We start from the raw sequence: 20,873 nt of genomic DNA on the forward strand, positions 1-20,873 counted from the left end.
TTCATGATTGATTTGCAAATTTTCTTTAATTGATGTAATTGATTGAGCTCAATGTGCGAATTAGTTCAGAAAAAACGATGTGCAATTTTTTAGACCATAATCAAATCGATATTACGTTAATTATTATATAGCGCTAATTGCTAAATTAATATTTTTAAAGTGAACAAATTCATATGATTTACGACAGTCTTTTTCGTTAAAACCGCTGATTTTTGCACATCGTTTGAAAAAGTGATGTGCAATTGTTTTCATTTTAGCTAAAATGATGTACAAATTGCACAATGCACACCGTTAATAATCCGCACACCGTTAATAATCCGCACACCGTTAATAATTCGCACACTGATTGAGCTCATATCAGTTTGCACAGGCTAGTGCGAGCTCTGTGATTAACCTATCTGCACCTTATTTTATAAATGATATGGGCATGAGTTTCATTGTGACAAAAGTTGTAGGATTGTACTTTTTATTTACTCATTATCTTAGTTAAAAATCTCAATTCCTCAAGCTTCCTTTATTGGAAGGAAGGTTTTATTTAAATGAAATTTCTTATCATTAACCTTGGGCAACAATGAAATTGTTTGCTTGAGATTATTGACAAGTATGTTTATGTCATGTGTCTATTAGTAGAACACTATGTAGGAACAGTAAAAACATTCTTCAACACACAGTTAATCAATTTATTCTCATGAGCAGAATTTACAATTGATTTTACAATCAACTATTTAGACAATTCACCATTCAGCAAATGTTTTGTTAAGAGGATGTAGATATTTAATCATTGACATATAATTATTGCAAAACAAATACTACAAATGAAAATTGTTCTGCGAAAACTTTAGAAAAACTCAGTTGGCAGAAAATCTTCTGCAATTAAAAAGGATTTACAACAATCTCATGGGAAGTATTTTAAAATTCATATAGGTTTATCTGGCAGGGTTGCTGGGAGTTTCTCTGCATTATAAATATGTTCTTTGTTTGTTTCTTCCTGGATGTCTGTCAACGTTACGTCGCCAGTTATAAATTTGTTTTTTATCTCTTTGTTTTCATCTTCCGAATTAGCACATATGGTTTCTTGCTCACCTGATGCTGTCAAATCATCGCTTGTGCTTTTTATTGTTGACTTCTGGCTTTTTAATGTTGCTATCCTGCGATCAATGGCAGTGTATAGTTGAGTTGCTTCTCTTGGAGCAACCTGAAAATATTTTCGAATGGTTACTAGGGATGGGCTTATACCATTGACCGAATAAATACCAAATACTTGATACTATGGATAACAAGGTTTTGAAGAAAGTTGTAGTTATGAAGCAGTTTGTTCATCTTTATCTCTCAACATGATCCTTAAAGTTAAAACTTACCATTATCAAATACAAGTTGACGTTTCCGTCTTCCATGGCGGAAACACGTAATGCTTTATCTGATGCTTTTTCCAAAACCATTTCTGACCATAATTTCGTATTTAAAACCAGCCTCAAATTTCCCTGAGTTCTGGCAACTATATTGAAAAAAAATATCACAAGAACATTTTACTTTTGTAACACGTCAAATATTCTCATTTAAATTTTCATCATCGTTCATTGATATGTATTATAACTCTGCTATACCGGTCACAAGCCCGGGACTTGTAGCGTATAAGCCTCTTTGCTTTTGAGTAGACTTGTCTCGTTTACAAGAAAGAGGAGAGGAACGTGAATTTCTTAAATGTTAGATAAGGTCGTTTAGTTTGTAGTTGTTGGTTAAAGCATTATGCTATCATTCTTTTCGTTTAATAGCATTCCAACTATTTACGGTACCGCTCGCGTACTTGTTAACATACGGTACGCGAGCGGTACTGTAACCTTATTATTATAAGGGCATTACCACTACATTAACCTGTTGGAAAACAGAGCTCTATCCAAACCAATAACTGTGGTGGGAAACTTCACGAGCCAGATGGGAACTTGCATGAGCGATGTGTTGTCCCCGTTACAAATAAACGATGTCAAGGCAAGTAAAATTTCAGCATACCTAATCTGGAGTGAATTGTTCCGTCTTCATTTATCTTGCATTGGTCGTTTAGTTTTAATAGGACTCTCCCTCTACCCAACCAAGAGTGTTTTTCTTTGCAAAACACAAACAGACGACAACTCACCTGGAAAATAAATAGTAATATCACCTAAGTAACGCTGGTCAATGTTCACATTAAATGAACTACACAATATAACTCAGACCTGCACGACACTTCTTTCATCTTCTTCGCCCGTCATCACTTGAATTTCAGCGAGATTTTTCTTCGACGAAGAATGTTCACTTTCGTATTTCTGGGCTGCAAGTGCAATGGATGAGCAAGCATCTCCAGAGTTCGTATTGGTGTCTTTGCCTGCACTGTCGGCGACGTCCGACAAAGATTTTGGACTTGCGACTAAATATTGAAAAAGATTATGGTCGTTTTAAAATTTTTCGTACTGGTGAAAACTTATTTAAAAAAAAACGAAATGTGTTTAACCAAATATTTATAAGACTAGTCAGAGGTGAAGATGAAACCCACCGCCTTCTTCAGCACGATTCGCGAGACTTGCACATGAATCTTCATTTGATGCATTAACCTTAAGCATATAAGGGGAAACGTAAAACTCTTCTCTTCCATACAAACTGAAATCATTGTTTCTTATGTGAAAGTAAGATTGATGTCTAGCAATAATTCAACACATGTGCAATTAGTATATCATGAGCTATGGGCAGAAAAATGAAGGTATGCCATTAAAAAAAACGAACAAAGAAGCAGAAATGACATGCCAAATAAAGGTGGAAAAACTCACGTTAACACGGTCACTGATGTTTTGACCAAATACAAAACTGTCTTTTGATTCTGATGTTGAGGAACTAATAAGATTATAACAATCATTTTGTCATTGACAAGGAAGATTTCCATTTTTGCAAATGCACCAAGAAAAATATTAGCGCAACTTGCTGCAGCCAGGGGAGACAAAAACTGTCAATCATAACTGATGACAATGTGAAGGGAATAATGAGTGCATAAACTGTGATATTTATAATCAAATGACAAGCATTTGTAAAATTTGTTCTTCTTGTTGTGTAAATAGAGAACTTGTTTTACCTAAGTCCAGAGAGGAATTGTTGGAAATAATTTGGTGGTTGAGATTCTATATTTATTGATGCTGGTGTATCAATAAGGGTTGGTCGGGATAGAGAAGTAGAAACTTCTAAATTGCTGTTACTGTTGGAGGATTCACCACAGGTCTATAGGAATGTGAAATCAGATGTAATTTGCAATAGATAAAAAACGAAACCATTAAGATTGAGCAATGAAGGTGAAATGCACCTTTGCTGGTATGTCGGACTCTTGGACTTTTTCACAAACTTTTTCACCTTTATTAAAATCACACATTCATGTAGTAGCCATTAGCAACTTACAATTATTTCATGCACAGTCCCAGGCAATGATGGACTTTAAAAAAATAAACTTCAGTATGTACGTACATTGTTGTTTTGGATGTGACAGTTTGTCAGCTATGGCAGATAAGGCTGATGGACGTAGCACACTTGAAGTTGTTTGTTCTAAAGGTTAATGGCAATATTTTGCTTACTAAAGATAATCTATTAGCATTTTTGTTTGTCATCACTGTACACACTGGTTCTGGTTCATTGTACACCATTGATGTGTCATTCAAATTAATGTATGCTACCTGTTGCTTCTGTTTTCATGATTTTCTTTGGAAGAAAATTGAGATCTAAACTCAAAAGGATGTGTTAGCCATTCAAGGATAGCTCAATGCTAGCAACAGAATGAACAAATTTGTATTCATGTTGACAACAAAATGGTTCTGATTAATTTGCATTTTACCAGAACAGCTGAATTCATCATCTTCATCATCAGATTCAGCAAACCTCTAAAAATTATGAAGATTTCAAAAATCATTTCTTTTTATTGGGAATTTTCAATACAGTTTGAAAAAATAGACTTTTTTACACAGAGTTAAAGCAAGTGAAGATATAATTAAAAAACAAATTTTTCTTCAATTTGTTTACAATACATCAAGTCAACAATTTAGAGATGTTTGATTCAAGAGGAAAGTAAGTTTCAATGAGAACTTAACACTTTTTTAAAAAAAACACCTACCTTAATAGCTGCCAATGGATGTTCAAAAACATTAGCAACACCAGTTGACTGTTCATCTATAGAATAACATCAGTTGTTAAGTAAAGACCTTTTTGTGCAGGACCTTTATTTGAAATTTAGTTATTAGTAAGCTATGTATGATCAAGATTAGAAAATTTGTAATTCGCACACTTGAGAAAATCAGGCCCTTGTGCGAGCAAATTCCAAATATTGGGTACACAGTATACAAGCCTTTCAATTTGGAATATGATTTAAAAACATTGAAAGCTACGGATATTCAAGCAACATCTAGTTTTTAATTTTTGCGTATGTATGTTGACTATTTTATAAATTAATATTTTGCCATCTTTGTGACGGCGATCGTGTAGCCTAGTGGTAAGTACAGGAAATATGAAGCCAACATGCTGGATACAAGTTTGAAATCCACCCCCGGAAGTCAAATTTTGTTGAAATATGAAGATGTTTTGTCATCCTTAAAATCCACTTCATCTTTCATTTTATATTAACCAAAACATATAACAATAACCTTGGTAGGGTTAACATCAGGGTTGAGATTTGGGTTAAGTTTATTTAAGTTTTTAAAACATAAATAGTTATGTCAGAGGAATAGCATTTGAGCATTAAGTTCCGATGTCGGATTAATATCCACAGCAAACATTCAAAGCATTTATGTACCTTCTTTTTCTGATGTATCACTGTCGTCATTGTCATTTTGCTTAAAACAGATATGGTCTAGTTATTTATCAAATTATAGAAACAGTTTATAAATTGCATTCGATGTTTTACTGCTCCCCTTCCATAAAAATTACATTCTAAATTTTCTTGATGTATAAAATACCTTCACACGATTTGACATGTCTTTACCAAACACAAACTTAGGAGGGGCAACGACAGGTACGGAACAACTCGTCGAAACTGTTAAAACTGTAACATGTTACATGTTTTGCAGGCTCTAATGTATAAATTTATTTCATACGCATTGTTTATGGCGCGCGAAAACGTCTGCTTGGAGAAATGAGACTCATCCGTGACTGCAAAGTTGCATGATAGAATATCACGGAAAATGAGAACATTTCTCTAAACATTCGCCATATAAATATACTAACCAGTTGAAAAGCCTTCTTTCGCCGATGAAGAAGTAACTATAAAACCCAGAAATCAAACATAATTAAAATGATCCCAGATGATAAAGACAAAACAAAAAACAGTGATACCTTCCGCCATGTTTATTTTAAAAACATTAAAAATTCAACGCAATGTTACCAGCCTGCGATCGGGAGAGACATTAAAATTATTAAAATACAAATATGAAATTTCTATATGCTTTATCTTTTGTGTTTTTCTTCTTACTGCTAGGCTACTGTTAAACAAATGCTTAGTTGCCTTTCAAATGTTTTTTGTAGGCATAATTTTGGGTTAGACTGCAGTTTAACGGACATATGAAGCACTTATATGCGGAGCGCGGGCTTGTTTTTGCTTAGGATGATCCGAATTGTTGAGGATGTGAGGATAGAAACTTGGATAATGACCAGGTGATTACGACCGTACGACGTTTGATAACCTGGCTGCGTATCGCCTGTAGTCCTGCAGCAGAGTACAAAGGAACTGAGTAGACCAGAGTAGAGGAAATGAAGAAGTCAACGCACTTTATGTAACCGTTCATAGTTTTTGAAATAGAAATGTAAGTATGAATTAGGAAGATAACAAATTGCAAAGAAAATTTATGTTATAATGATTAATCACTATATTAAAATATGCCAGTTACTAATATTAAATTGGTCTTCTCTGCAAATAATTGTTCGGCCATCTCTTGTGTTTGCCAGTGACAGGCTCTGATGTCTAAAAATACAAGATTTTCCAAACATGCTTTTAAAGCACTTATACCGAGCTCTGTTACAGCTGTCCTACAGATGGAAAGAGATTTGATGTTCTTTCCATAACATGTAATATACTGCATTGAAACATCACTCAACCTGCAGTTGTTGACCTCCAACTTAGTTAATTTGTCTAAATTTTTAGCAATTACTTCAATATCTTTATCGATAACACGATAACAGCCATTTAATTTCAATGTCTTGAGAGTTTTTATGAAACAAATACTTAAAACATCATCTTTGGCAATTCGCGTACAACGAGAAAGATCCAGATATTCTAATGCAGGAAACAAATTTGATTGACGTAATTCGTAGAACCAATCCAAAGGCACGACACAGTGCACTAGAGATAAGTTATTTATGCAACCTGGAAACCATTTAATTTTGATATTCCTTAAGTAAGAGTCATACAAACAAAATTTTTCCAAACGACCTGCTTTTGATTTGATACTCTGCAAAAGAGTTTGGGAAAGGTTATCAAACTTTTTTTTTTCCATGACTGTTCCTTTAATATAGATTTCTTTTGTATTTTTTGACACTCTTCTTGAAAATATCTTTTTTATTAACCTCAGGTTTATCTGATATGATCGAAGATCAATTATTCTCCACAAACTGGAATCGTTGCAGTAATTATACCAAAAACGACACACTCTTGAGCATGTACATAATGATTTAAGGTCCAAAAAATGAAATATTCTTAGTAATACACAAGGAGGAAGACGATACACTAGATTGTTGTATTTAATTTTATTTCGTTGTCCGCCATTGATATGGGAATAGCGAAAGCAAAATGTTTGAAACTCGCGATATATGTCGGCGAAATATTTCTCTCGATTTCTCACCGCCAATTTTGTCGCAAAAATCATTTAACGTTGCAGTGAAAATTGACAACAAAAATGATCAGTTAAGTTGATTTTGAGCTTTGATTTTGAAGAAATTTCAGATAAATAAGTGATTGTTGTGTCATGTAAATTCAGTGCATGTCAGTGAAATAAAATGACGGTGGTGTTTAAATGTGCGTCAGGCCTTCTTGTTGACCACAAGCGATCATTAACTATTAGTTGTGGTGAATTATCTTACAAGTGCGTGGAAAATTTATTCGATATTCGAACACCATATCAAGAAAAATTTCATCAGAATATAAAATGCTTAGACAGCTTGAATTCAGATAAAAACATTACATTGTCTAAGGTTTGTGTGCAAACAACATTGGTAAAGAAGTAAAATATGTGGACAATGGAGTGCCTGGGGTGGTAGCTGATAGGGTTAGTGCTGGTAGGCTGGTAGCATTTCCTTCAACAATTTTGACACTGATATTTCATACTTCTTTGGAAGTAAAGCTTGCAAATTGTATAAGTCCTCAAATATTCAAAAACATTTGCTACCTCTACATTCAACTTTTCCTCATATTTTGCCCCTTAAACAGTGCTGTATAAATAGAGGGGCGCTTGGGGGAGGAGCCCCCTTCTACCTTTGAAATGGGTAATTTTTCATAATTTCATGGCTTCAGCTTCATCAAGAGAGCCCCCCCCATCTGATAAATTTAGTTCTACAGCACTACTCTTAAACGATAGAAATATCACCTTTTCTCACCAAAATCTTGTAGGCTATTAGAAAGTACTTTTATAAATGAACTTTTGTACTGTTGAGTATTTTTATTTTATTCTTATTTTCTTTTTCTGTTATATTGCTTTAGCTATAAAGTTTTTTTTTCAGAAACGTCGTAAAAGAAAACTACCTGAGAATTCAGGAGAACTAGCTGCTTTAGCACATCATTCAATGGTAAATTTGTGTTTACTCTGCTATAATTCATATTGCACTTTTTCTATAATAATGATCAAGTTCTTTTAGGTACGAGACAGAATTATTTCTGCAGTGAAAAATTTATCAGAGTTTAATGAATGGAGCTTATTCTTCAGTTTAAATCTCTCCAAAAATAATGGTAATGTATGCTTTGTGTTGCAGCTTTGCTTTCAAATGGCATCAGCTTTACTTTTAGTTTTTATTTCTTGCAAGTTGGCATTAGCCGTTAATTCTTTGACTTAACTTTGCCTCAGTGTTTTGTTTATTTAGACAGTGAGCTTAATCAGTGCTTAGATATTGAAATACAGAATAAATGGTTACAGGCATCACAACATAACAATGACCTGCTGGAGCTTGTCAGTGGAAAAGTTATACATGTTGAAAAAACTATTTTGTACCCAGGTGTGTTTTGATGATTATATAGTTTTGGTGATTATATAGAAATGAAGTTATTTCACACATTGTGATACTCATTATTTATAGTGTGTTTGACATTCTTTTATAGCCAATAACGTTTCATATGAATCAACTGCAATAGTAAATAGAATGGTGGAAAATAAAGAAGATGATGGATTAGTAATATCTGTGGATGAAACATCTTATTTAATACCTCCAGGGAGCAAATTCATGTTATCTGATTTCACATATTTTTGCAAAAGCTTTTTAAATTCAGGTTTGCTAAAATTTTTGTTGTGCTTGCTTTAGAAGCACGAGATAGCTCAATGTGATTGAAATCGACCCCAAACTCCCTCCCCCTCCTGTTTTTTGGCCTAAAATGTTGAAATAATTCCACAGTAGGAACGAAAAAGTTCAATATGATTGTAATTGACCCCCCCTGGGAAAACAAGTCAGTGAAACGAGGAGCAAAGTAAGTTGACAATATAGTCCTAAATTGCAACATTTTGTTTTTTTAAATATAGCACATATTTTGAAGATGCTTTAATTTCAGATAATTGATATACATACAGCTTAACAAGAGTATGTTTTCAACTAATCAAAGAAACTAAACTGTGTTATATTTGGATATTTGCCTATTTTCACTTAAGATATTAAAGCCTGGTTTTCATCTTGGTTGCTAATTGTCAATAGCTTAAAATTCTGTGAAAACACATGCAGTATCATCAGCAAAGTCTTTTGCCACTATAATTATTTAGATATTGCTCTCTTCCTCATTGGGAAATTAAAAAAATTCCAGTTCCTGAGTTGGCTTGTGATCAGGCATTAGTAGCAGTTTGGGTGACAAATAAACAGAAATATCGAAAATTTATTATTGAAGATGTTTTTGCCAATTGGTCATGCAATCTGATAGGAGAATGGCACTGGATAAAGGTATGTTTTGGAATGTGCAACTAAATTTTTCTCTATAAGTATGTAATGTGGTGGGAAGGTGTGTATTCTCATTATTTTGTTATGGAAATTCCCCGTTTTGGGCTACACATATAAGTTTCAAAGAGACTTAAATGAGAATTTAAGAAACCATTTAACCTTTAATTTTTTTTACGAATTTAAGAAGCTGAAATAAGTTGACATTGTGCCTTTGTTTATAAAAAGTGCTACATAAGCATTTATGAACAAAAACTTTTTTTTCAGTTAACCAATCAAGGAAAAATGGTGATGAATATCGATTCTTTACACAAAAAACCTTATGAGCCGTTGATTCTTGGAAAGTTTCAAGCTCCTCACTCTTGTCATGTTGCACATAATAGCAGTGATGATGTATGCACTGATTCAGTTAGTTTGCCATTTGAAAATGTGACTAAACAAAAAAGGGAAATACCAGAAAGTCATGTGATCTGTAGTATACCTTGCTCGTTACATTCAAGAAAACCACCTCTTAATGGTTAGTGTTAAACAGCGGTGTATTTAAGGAAGTGGATGGCTGACTGGCCATATTCATAAGTGCATGTTCAGGCATATTATTTTCAGAATGAAATGCCTTTTTATTACAGACCATAGTATGAATACATGAAGATGCCCTCGTCCCCCACCCAATTATTGTGTATGGCTACAGGCTATGCCAATGGATTGATGAATCTTTTAAAAGATTCACTAATGGATTTGTTTTTATATTACTTATTAATATCTGTGACATTGAATGGTGGATGTGCTAGGTATTTGTCATATAAAATGTGGAAAGTATTTTTTTAAAATTTGTGACTTGTTTATAAGGGTTGTAATGTGGGAACATTTTCCAAAGATTTGAAAATTTGTATGTCAACTGATGTTGCTTTATCCTTGATTATCTACTCCTCAGGTCACCCTACATCACATTGTTGATAAAAATGTCTATTTCCAGATATATTTGACGAGTATTTACCGCAAGATGCAGCTTGTATTGAGCTCTTTGCTCGAAATCTTATTCCGAACTGGACTAGTTGGGGTAATGAGGTAATTTTTGGACATAAATTTTATTGAATTGTTAAAAAGAGCTACACGCTGTATGTTGTGAGATGTACTTAAGCGTGAGGAGTCATTACCATAAATTGCGTCTCATGTATAACGCATTGCGTCATAAAAAGTGCGACCTTAACAACACATCTGTTTGTCGGAATTGTCGATTTGAATTTCAGCTGAAAGCTATTTTTGCCTTGTGACAACTTTCAAAAGAGCGCTGATATAGATCTTCTGTTTTCCCAGGTTTTAAAGTATCAACATGTGGATTTTTTTCGATCCCAAAAGAGATAGAATCGAGTGTAAATTTCCGATGTGTTAGAAACTGAAACTATTCAAATCTTCGTCGGATGTCATTTTGTTGACTATTCTTTCTAAAGAAATGATTCCCAAATCCCAAGTTGAATTTGATGAAAATTTTGAGAGTTAACATAAGCAACGAGCAATAAATATCATACTAAAGTCTTCGTACAACATACTTCTGAAATACCTCTGTGTGGGGAGGGAACTCTGGCTCAACTTATCCAAGTGTAAGGAATTTGTTTACCTATACACTTTGCTATTTTAACTCAATCAAAAGCATATGGCTTGGATCATTTAAAAGTGACATTAATCAATCATGTACTTAGTTTTCCTGTATATAAGGTGGTCTACAAACAAATAAGATTGTATGTCGTCTTTATGTTTCATAAAGATTCATGTCAACTTACTTATGATGAGAAGCCACGGCTACACACTGGTTTTTGTGAAATTTAAACGAAAAGTGCACTTGCGCATGCGTCTCCAATCGGAAACACTTTCTATATTTTTCTACGATGTAAAAGCTCTATGTAATTAAGTGTACAAATAATCTTACCCAAATATACCCAATGGCAATATCCATAGTTATAATAATCATAAATAGCCTTACTGTATACCTCTTGGTGTTCTGTCGAGTGTTTTTCTCTTTACTCTTTCATTACCAATTAAACTTTAATATATTGTCATGCATTATTTGAAAGATTGCTTGTTTAAATGATACAACTTTTGTTAAATGGTATTTTACAACCTGCTGTGCGCCCATACCGTCATGTCATTTTACCACTCTATTCCTTAATTACTTCTTATTTACCGCGAAGAAGCCATTAGACCACACAAATTGCTGCGAAACTCAATTTATGTGGCATAAGAATAGACTGGAAGTCTGTGAATAAGTATATATACGTAGTAACGAGAAATTTCACTGATATTTAGCTAATTCTTTAACGACTGGCGCGACAACGTATTACTTGAAGGAGACCATTGAAAGTATGGTGTTAGCAGTTCCCCCAACTTAAGTTTTTTTTATCAAATGCTCATTCTCTTTTGCTCAATTACATGATGAAATAAGCGAAGGACATATTTTGTGTTCTACTTGCATTAGTGAGAGAAATTCACACCATTTTACACTTATTACCATTAACAAACACCATCAACATGGCGAATGTTAATCGATCTTCGTACTGTTTTGAATTCTATCATTTTTGCGGAAATTTTTTGTTGTGAAACATATGGGCAAATCGTGGGTCCTTATTTTTTTGCCATGAAATGTTGCCAAAACGATAGGAATCATAAATTTTAAAAAAACCATTTTGAACCAATGAAAATGGCTACGTTACGCTATGGGCGGTGATCTTGAATTAAAAGAATTTGTCGTATGACATTAAGTAAAGAAGTTAATCATCGTCAAAACAATAATAAACTAAATTGTATGTTTAATAAGTTTATTTATTGGTATTTTTGCGCAATAATGTCAACGAAGCCTTATTAAAGCTTTTCATTTCTCGGAGTGCGTACATTGCTAGCATTACTAGCTGAGATACGTAACTTGCAGCTCGCACCGAAATTCCAATAATGGTAGTCTGAATTTAAGACTACGGTTGGAATTTGATATTATAATGTGGTTGTAGCATGTGTTTACTAATATTTTTCAATAATGTTAGTGGATAGTTTCATTGTCAGTGTCAGCAAATTCAACTTCTAAGTCAGTATGTAAAAGCAATCGAACATTCTTCAATTATCTGTACATTAGGTTGTAATTTCGTGTTACGTTTAAGATATTATAAAATGCATCGTGGTTATTTGACGGAATTCATGTTAAGAATTGAGTTGTGTCCGAAAGTGGTGCCAATCTGCATGTACGCGTTGTTAAAACGGTTGAGAAGAACTGAACAACGAAAAAGTTGCGACACGTAGTCTCCTAAAGTGTGAATTTTTCAGTGTTAAAAAAAGCTGTTTTTCTTGCATTCCGTGAACGTAACAGTCAAAAAAGGATAGAAACATCTAATTGTTTCAATTTAATTTGATCTTTTTAATTTCATAAATGTGCTAAATGTTTAACATTACTTCGTGATTCATTCTACACATGAACAGTAATTAAAATCATGTCCGTCTGGTGGTTGCTCATTTTATACTTAATCATTAGCTGGTCTTGTAATGTTAATGACAGAAAATATATGTACATTGCGTAAATACCAAATTAGCAAATCTAACATAGAACTATAAAGAAGATAAGATTGTTTGCGTTTAGACCTCCCAAGTAAGGTAGTTTAAAGAGAGTTTGAAGGAAAACATTTAACTATGTAATTGTTCTTTAAAACAACCTGACATCAATTTGCGATAATAATAAAAGCAATGTTGTGATTGGTAGTGAAGGACGCAATGTAAACATTGCCAGCTTTCCGTCGACATTATCTTGATGCCTGATCTAATATCATGCATTTTTTGGCATTTACTGACGCAAATGGCGCCAGCCGGGACTTTAAAAGCCTGTGAACAATTCTTCAAACTTTATTAGATCTTCATGATAGAGAACAGATCCAATATCAAAAAATTCGTTAAGTAATTTATTAGTCAGGCATATCTATATCGGTTGATAATAGTTAAACACCTTATACATCCTCGATCATACAATTCACACAAATCACCCAAGATGGTAAGCGCATGTAATGTTCATGGAAAAATATATGGTAAAACTAACTATGAGCAATCTGTATATGTCTCTCCGTGTTTACAAGAAAGTGTATCGGATTATTATCCATTGAGAGAGATGAAAAGGGTACCTTCATTTATTAGCCTGACTTATGATGAACATAAAGAAAATAAAGTTGTGAAAAGAATGTTCACAAATACTCGAGAGCGATGGAGACAAAAAAACGTTAACCACGCTTTTGGTGAATTAAGGAAACTCTTGCCTACCTATCCATACGATAAGAAACTGTCGAAAAACGAGATACTAAGACTTGCAATGAGATACATTCAGTTTCTGGACAAGCTGCTTCGTGACATGGACACAATGGACAGTAAATATTTGAGTAGCAGATGGGATAATCAATTTCCATACAGTGCGCATTATGGTGTTGAATATACGCACTGTTCTCGTTTGGAAAATGTATTTAGTAGTTAGTAGTAAATAGGCTGTCGATCTGATAAAGATAATCGTGACAAGACAATTGTACTGCTAAAATACAAACAAGTTGTTTATATCAACTGCTACATTTTAGGTAACTGATGAAATCAACAACAGCTTGGGTTTGTTTAAAATCACGATTGATCAAATGTTGATAAAAATTTATGAAGCCGTCATTCAGAACCTTTTCCACATTATTGGTGGCTTGAGTTTATCATGTACATCCGTCATGGGTTAATAAAACAGAATTTGCACGTCCAATGATCTGCAGTAAATCATGATGCTGTCGGTTATCGATGATCATCTTATTGCGCCAACACGCAATAACGTCGTCAGATGTGCATGCTTGACTTATTTTAATCTTGGTTTGAGTATAGATTGTTGCTGTTAACCAGCTTTCACTTTACATGATGCGTTGACGGATTTAGCACTGTTTTTCTGCTGTCTTTCTTAATTCTTATCTATGCCTGTTTAGCAATTAATCGCGCTACATGTAATGTTTTGGGTTTGCAGAATTGATAGAGCAACTCTAAATTTGTTAAATTTATTCTTGCTGTTAAATACCTATTTTTGTTTATTGCTTTTTCACCGGTGAGGTGGTTATTAATAACTGGTTATGAAAACATTTCTGGCAAAAATGATCGCAATTATTGCATTAAAACGAAGCTCATTTAATTTCAAAGTTATTTTTGATTTCATGTTTGTTGCCTGCCTCTCATCCCTGGTCAACGTCTTTTCGTTTAAGACATGCAGTGACTTTTTGTCGTTTCTTTTTGATACACGCAATTCTCTTTTGTTTTCCATTGACGTATGTCGTGCGTAAATTGTGCGTTGTTAGTCTTGGTCTGGTAGAGCCCTGAGTTACGGTACGGTGATATGTGGTGTAAACTAGTCTGGTGTAAACCATTGATGGTACAAACCATTGAAGGTGTAAACAATTGATGGTACAAACCATTGAAAGTGTAAACCATTGATACAACGCAAACCAGTGCCAACCATGATGCAACTGCAAACACAAACGAAAGCAAAAGATAAAATGACAAAAATAAATTAGCCAGTTATTTATTTTACTCAACCACTAAAGATTGACTAAACGTTAAGATGTTTTTAATGCAGGTAGGATAATTTAAGTCTATATAACGTCAGTGATGACAGGTTTTTCATCTGCAGCTCCTGGTAGCGATGTATTTATAAAATCCTCAACATCTACAAAAGAGAAAATGGAATTGAGTGATGCGTGGTTTTTCGACTCTCTCAGAAAATCTATATTATCAGTTAAAAATACATTCGAATGTCTTTAATCAAATAGCAAACTCAATCAGAACGAACCTGAATCGTCTTGTTGGACAATCAATATTTGCGGGCCTTCATCACGATTGGTGTTTGTTACAAAATCTGCCTGTTCCAGTAATTCATCAATACTATTTGTCAACTTGTCAAAAGTTCCAGCTGTATTTGGTAGCGATGTACTTTCACTGTTTGAATACACTGGTAAAATAACATTACTTTCCTTTAAGTCATTACTACTATGGTTAACTAATGTTGTAACAAATCTTAACTTTTTTGTCACATTTTCTTGGACTTTAGTACTTCGTCCATTAAGGAACAGACCTAGTGCATACAACTTTAACAGAATACGTCTTTTAACGGGATTCATGAGAATGAAGTCATATTCACGCTTATCCATTCTTTTTCGAAATGCAGGCATTATTTTCATCAATTCATTTGCAGTGTCTTGCACACTTTTCTTATTTGACAGAGAAAATAGTGACTTTGAATAAAATGTGTTATGGGCTTGTATCAGTTCATCTAAAAGATCCCAAAGAGTGTCAAATGTTTGATTTCCAGTGACTTCAGCTTCACGACAATAAGCATTGATTATCATCAACTGTCTTTCTAACTCTTGAACTGGTGCAAATATTGGTGGCAAGGAAAGTGCTCTTTCAAGGACACGTCTGCCTTGCAAGACAGCACTGAGATATCGTTTTGTGTCAAAGTCCAATTTGTGGGACCTTTCACCCTTTGACAATGCAGGCCATAGTGGTTGCTTCTTATTAATCACACCATAGTGATATAATATTAAAAAGGAGAAAAATACAACAAATGCAAGTATGGCAAAGCTGTTTATCACAATCAGAGCATAGTCAATGTTGGGATTAATAAGAATTGCATTTTCAACCTCTAATTCTAAAAGAAATCCTAACAAAGCATTCAATGAGTTACACAACAAAGATACAATCTTAATAGAGTTAAAAGCATTCACTCTATATGGCTTAACTACCATCATGAGCAAAGCCAATAGGAACAATGCAATGGCTACTGTTGCTATTGGGTATACTTTGTATTTGAAGGACAAAGCATAAGCAATCACAACAATAAAGCGTAGAAAGAGCATTACTATCTGATAATACACCCAAGGTCTACGATAAGATGAGAATAGAAAGAATTGCTCAACTGCCCAAACTATGTCTAAACCTTTTAAATACTCTGCTTCTTTGAGCTGCAGGTATCCCTCATGTTGCATACTTGAATGAGTGAAGACTTCGCCCTTTATTACACGCCATAAATATATGGGATACACCAGAAAGAGAAAAAGAGCTATAATAAGCAAAAACCAACCCAGTGTTTTCAAACCAAACACAAAATGTGACCTACTCCAGCATAAGACATCATTATCAATATCTAAAACGTCTCGTGAATTTTCGAAGCTTGCTAAAGATGAAGAAAGAGTCTTGTGATGGCACTGTAACAGCCTGACTGCAACTAACCCAATAGGAATACACATTATATTAGCAAATGCAGAAAACAAATGTTTGAGTTTCGTGATGTATAGCAAAAGGTAAAGGGGACGTTTATAATTTAAGTATTTATAGTATCCGATGAACCCAACGAGAAGTGCACAAATCAGAACAGTCCAAGCCAAAAGATATGCTTCATAACTGAACATAGCTGAGGATGGTACGTAACTGTTGTTTGCACCGTCGTAAATATCTTTGTTTATTTTCCAGAATTCCCATACATCTAAATTGATCAAAAGAACAAAAGATGTTCCTTTTATCCAACTCAAAGGCCAGCTCCATTGTTCAGACATAACCAGGAATACAGCGTAAATCTGTACGTGTTCAATAAACAACAGAAGTGAATCTGAAAGCCACAATAAAATGCCGTGTTGAAACTGTTTGTTTGTGTCGATTTCCTTGTCAGACTGGTCATCATGTTTATCATTCTCTTCAATAAATGAAAATGTTTCAATGTCATGATCTTTAAGCCTTCGATTAAGCAGAGCCATCGTGCGAAATTACTCAGCATTGACTTAGTTACACAGAAATGTTACATCAAAGTTCGAACAAAACATATTTACTTCTTACTGTTGTCATGGTTCTCGAGTAAGCCACGCAAAAATCACGAGGCTCACGAACGTACACGAATTTGCATCACCAATTGGGCGTTTTTGGTTGGTTTTTGGTTTACTTGGTTGTCATTTTTTAAAGTTGAGTTGGGTTGAGCTAAATACTCTATGGTTGCATTGTTTAATCTGTTCATTCAATGTAGACCATAGATATGGACAATGGAAAACGATTGTATGGGCTTAGAGTAGATGCAAATATCAGTTTCATGTTTACAGAGTGGGAAAATTTTATTGACAGATACAGTGCAGCATCAAATGCAGGTAAAATATTTGATTTTTCTTTCTTTGTAATATTTGTAAATTCTCAGTGGTTTTTGATCAAAATTAGTTCATTAAAATTTATCAAGTCTTGGCCTTAAACAAGCAAATATTTTTGGTAAATTGACATACCCTTATTGTTGACTTGCAATCATTTTCTTGAGATTTACCAAACAATGTTGCTTACCCACATCTGCTGGTGCCAACAATAGCACAGATAAAATATTCTTTTGTAACAACATGGCTGAATTGCAAGTCAAGAATAGAAGAACAGAAAACAAAAATGGTATTTTAGGTTTTAAAGGTGTTGAATCTGGAGATGAAATTTACCAGTATTCAATAGAAGAAATTGCAAAAGCAAAATCTGAAGCTAATGTTCGACAGATTGTAATTGTAAGTTTTGGAGGTAATTTTTTCATATTTATGTTGATGGTATATGAGTTGGAGATCCATTGTTCCTGGCCCTCCCTTTAATATAATATTTTATTAAATATTACAGTCAGAATCAGAGTTTCGACTAACACTTTTTACCTATAGGTCCAATCAAGGCATTAACAGCCATTCCAGGAAGAGAAAATGAATTTTATCAAACATTTCAGAAAACTTTGAAATATGCTCTTGCATTAAATTGTGATAGGTATGTAACATACAAATATTAGTATCCTATACATTATTCATTACTTGAAATTCAAGAGTTGTTTTAAACTTGGAATATTGAGTTTTCAAGATTATAGAAAGCTACCAAATTATGTTAATGCAACATACTATAAGTTTACTTTCTTGTATTTTGAGAACTAACATTTTATATCGTAAATTTTTGAATAATTTTGTGTATATACGTAGGATAATTTTGAAGAAATAGACTGTGCAAATTGAATAATTTAAAGTTGAACAATTTTGCGCACACTATGTGGTTATGGTTCTTGATCAATTTAAATTTTCTGTTTAATTATTAGGGTTCATGTTTGCTCCGGATTGATGGCAAACTTAAACGATTATTCGAAGTACGAGGAAATATATCTAAAGAATTTACGTTATTGCTCTGGAGAAGCAAAAAAGGTTTGTCTATGTTAATGTCTCAAAAATTACCCATGAAAACCCACTCAGTGCGCCAACCCCACAACCTTACGTATAAATGCGATAAGAATATTTTAATTTTTAATACAAGGAAAATTTAATAATGCGATGATCATTGTGTGTAGAATCTTACAATATTACAATATTCACACTTACGAACATATTTTTCTTGTCATAATCTTTTTATTACACTATACTCGTGATAACTTTACATGATTTTCATGATATTTACACGATATTTGTGATACTTTTACACGTTTCTCATGAAAACAATGCCGCAATGAGTGGCATAGCCAGCCCGCATGTTTGTGATTTTAACAGGCTGTAAAACTCAAAAAATCTCTAAAAAATGTGAACCTACTAAAAAGATAAAAAGATTCTAACTATAACAATGCTGTAACTACGTCAGCAATATAAAACTTGGCAAACCAAAACAGCATTTGTAATGCAGTTTCAAAATAAGTTTCTGAAGCTTTAGATTTTGAAATTACTCAATAGAATAAGGGGAAACACTGTAACAGTAAACACTAGCAAAAACAGTAATAAATTTCTTGTGATCATTAAATGCAGACACTTGTCAATATCATACATTGTAATTTTCAGGTAGGAATTCATATTTTAATTGAGCCAATATCAACAATACCTGGATATTTTTTAAACAACACAAATCAAGGTGGGTATCTTAAATTTACGTTTTTCTTTGAAACTACGTTTTTTCTTTGCCAAATTATAAATTAATCGCATCTTGTCTTTTATGATGTAATATAGCCATCGAGATTTTGAAAAAGTTAAATTGCAGCAATGTTAAACTGGAGTTTGTAAGTTATTTCATTCACTCAATTTTAAGTTATGAATTTCCATGTTTATTGATTAGAAAACTTTGTAAAAATAAAACCCTACAGGATTTTTTTCATGCCCAAAGGACGCATGGTAACATGACCAAAACACTTAGAGAAAACATTCATCATATAGGTATTAAATTTCTTTTTTTATTATTTATTTTAATTTCATGCATCTTCTATGGCTAGTGATATTAATAGATGTTTCATCATGTTTCCTTTTGATTTATTGTTTAAGTATATGGGTTTGTTTACTAGTAGGTTTCACTTGTTCCGTTTTATTTGAAAAGAAACCATCCTATTGGAAAATTGTCTAAGCACTATTGGCGTCAATCGTACGTTCATCCTTTTTTCGCTAGGTCAGGTCTATATCTTTCAAAAGAGAAATCATTTTAAATTTGAAGCTAGTCAGGCTTATCAGAATATATGACTATGATTTCCTTTATAAACGTTGGATGGACACATGTGCTAAATGCGTACAGATGTGTGGAAGACCTTCTTTCTTGAACGTAATATTCTAATGTAATAAAATGCTGATTAAAATTTCCCTATGGCTTTGCATTATAAACTGATTATTATATAAACATGTATGTTTTACTCCTGATATAAAGCACTATTAAATTTTGCTCGTTCACTGGAAAAACAAGGAATGAAATCTAACTTCAAAAAATTGTATCTCCATAAAAAACTGCGTACAGCAGGGGTAGAAGTAAAATGTGTTGTCTATGGTATTTTTATGGTGTCTATAGAATTTTTTAATGGATTATCAATTCAACTCACTTGTTTTTGATGTTTATTTTTGAAATTACGTTTTTTTTTAGGTCATATTCAGGTGAGCCAAGTACCAAAAAGGGATGAACCAAGTAACTCTGGCGAAATAAATTACAATTACATATTCCGTTTATTACTTGACTTAAAATATGATCAATGGATTGGTTGTGAATACAATCCTCAAGGTATCTTTATACATAAAATAATCGGTATATTTGTTAAAGAAAAAAGTAAGAACAACTATAATTCCATCCCGACAAGCTAGTTTCGTGATTGCTCACTCATCAGGAGATATTATAAATTACAGTTGTTCTTGCTTTTTTCTTTAACAAATATATTTAGCTCTACTTATATGTATTGAGCTCTTTATAACGGAAAAAATAATCGGTATATATTTACTGATCACGTGATTAGTGGGTTAATTTTTTTATTTCATAGGTGACACAATTCATGGCCTTCAATGGATAACAGATTACGGGTTGACGTTTTAGGACTGTCCATCATAAAGTTTTACAAAAAAACACAGAGGAAAGCTTAAAATAAACAGGTGAATTTTTTGTCATATGTATACTGGTTAAAGAAAAACGCGGCTGCAAAATTAATGTAACTTCAGTGGTTAGGCTCGAATTGGCCATAAAATTAAGAAGCAATTTTTTCCAATGTCAATGCAGTTTACAAAAAATAAATTTTTTCCAAAAATGATACTTTCGATTCCTTTAAATTCACGACTAATGCGATATACGTGTATGGTCAGTTACGATGGAGGCCCAGTCGTTTTCAAATTTGCGGATCTCGCAACTTCCAATAGGATATTGGGGGGACTCTGTGGCAAGGGGCATTAATAAACAATACATAAAGTTAAATATCAAACTCTAGCCACGCAAGTCCTTTTATCCATAAAACT

At 33.3% G+C, this 20,873-nt stretch overlaps 6 protein-coding genes across 9 annotated transcripts; 3 read left to right on the forward strand and 3 right to left on the reverse strand.

The window, feature by feature from the left end:
• Positions 1–659: 659 nt before the first annotated feature.
• LOC124444694 (ran-binding protein 3-like) lies at positions 660–5,347 on the reverse strand. The gene is made up of 16 exons (XM_046995329.1): positions 5,335–5,347; positions 5,227–5,262; positions 4,959–5,044; positions 4,796–4,835; positions 4,121–4,176; positions 3,845–3,890; positions 3,687–3,731; positions 3,481–3,558; positions 3,323–3,369; positions 3,098–3,240; positions 2,799–2,862; positions 2,528–2,585; positions 2,211–2,401; positions 2,008–2,131; positions 1,359–1,495; positions 660–1,195 (listed from the first exon to the last, which is right to left on the reverse strand). Exons 1-16 carry the CDS (start codon positions 5,342–5,344, stop codon positions 917–919), a joined length of 1,440 nt encoding a protein of 479 aa, XP_046851285.1. The 5' UTR covers positions 5,345–5,347; the 3' UTR covers positions 660–916.
• Positions 5,348–5,526: 179 nt separating this feature from the next.
• On the forward strand, positions 5,527–11,188 carry LOC124444704 (N(6)-adenine-specific methyltransferase METTL4-like). Of its 4 annotated transcripts, none has more exons than XM_046995359.1 (10): positions 5,527–5,801; positions 7,711–7,776; positions 7,846–7,936; positions 8,068–8,199; positions 8,303–8,470; positions 8,593–8,665; positions 8,952–9,126; positions 9,388–9,637; positions 10,094–10,185; positions 10,435–11,188. In XM_046995359.1, the coding sequence occupies exons 2-10, from the start codon at positions 7,774–7,776 to the stop codon at positions 10,480–10,482; spliced, it is 1,032 nt and encodes a 343-aa protein (XP_046851315.1). In that variant the 5' UTR covers positions 5,527–5,801; positions 7,711–7,773; the 3' UTR covers positions 10,483–11,188. The 4 variants fall into 4 exon arrangements, with proteins under 4 accessions (XP_046851315.1, XP_046851296.1, XP_046851303.1 ...); XM_046995340.1 differs by lacking the exon at positions 5,527–5,801 and adding an exon at positions 6,866–7,185; XM_046995347.1 differs by lacking the exon at positions 5,527–5,801 and adding an exon at positions 6,866–7,185 and having other exon boundaries at positions 8,596–8,665.
• Positions 5,767–6,860, reverse strand: LOC124456969 (F-box/LRR-repeat protein 12-like). The gene has a single exon (XM_047007300.1). It carries the CDS (start codon positions 6,858–6,860, stop codon positions 5,868–5,870), a length of 993 nt encoding a protein of 330 aa, XP_046863256.1. The 3' UTR covers positions 5,767–5,867.
• A 1,950-nt stretch (positions 11,189–13,138) lies between the features above and the next one.
• Positions 13,139–13,612, forward strand: LOC124457068 (T-cell acute lymphocytic leukemia protein 1 homolog). Its single transcript, XM_047007387.1, has one exon. It carries the CDS (start codon positions 13,139–13,141, stop codon positions 13,610–13,612), a length of 474 nt encoding a protein of 157 aa, XP_046863343.1.
• A 1,049-nt stretch (positions 13,613–14,661) lies between these two features.
• On the reverse strand, positions 14,662–16,967 carry LOC124435898. The gene is made up of 2 exons (XM_046985833.1): positions 14,945–16,967; positions 14,662–14,821 (listed from the first exon to the last, which is right to left on the reverse strand). Exons 1-2 carry the CDS (start codon positions 16,902–16,904, stop codon positions 14,748–14,750), a joined length of 2,034 nt encoding a protein of 677 aa, XP_046841789.1. The 5' UTR covers positions 16,905–16,967; the 3' UTR covers positions 14,662–14,747.
• Positions 16,968–17,048: 81 nt separating this feature from the next.
• Positions 17,049–20,671, forward strand: LOC124437643 (putative hydroxypyruvate isomerase). Its single transcript, XM_046987615.1, has 9 exons — positions 17,049–17,285; positions 17,578–17,688; positions 17,820–17,919; positions 18,239–18,341; positions 18,963–19,032; positions 19,128–19,177; positions 19,262–19,331; positions 20,020–20,154; positions 20,408–20,671. The coding sequence occupies exons 1-9, from the start codon at positions 17,177–17,179 to the stop codon at positions 20,458–20,460; spliced, it is 801 nt and encodes a 266-aa protein (XP_046843571.1). The 5' UTR covers positions 17,049–17,176; the 3' UTR covers positions 20,461–20,671.
• Positions 20,672–20,873: the final 202 nt, after the last annotated feature.

Source organism: Xenia sp. Carnegie-2017, unplaced genomic scaffold (genome assembly GCF_021976095.1).
Source record: "Xenia sp. Carnegie-2017 unplaced genomic scaffold, XeniaSp_v1 HiC_scaffold_1, whole genome shotgun sequence".
Classification (NCBI taxonomy): domain Eukaryota; kingdom Metazoa; phylum Cnidaria; class Anthozoa; order Malacalcyonacea; family Xeniidae; genus Xenia; species Xenia sp. Carnegie-2017.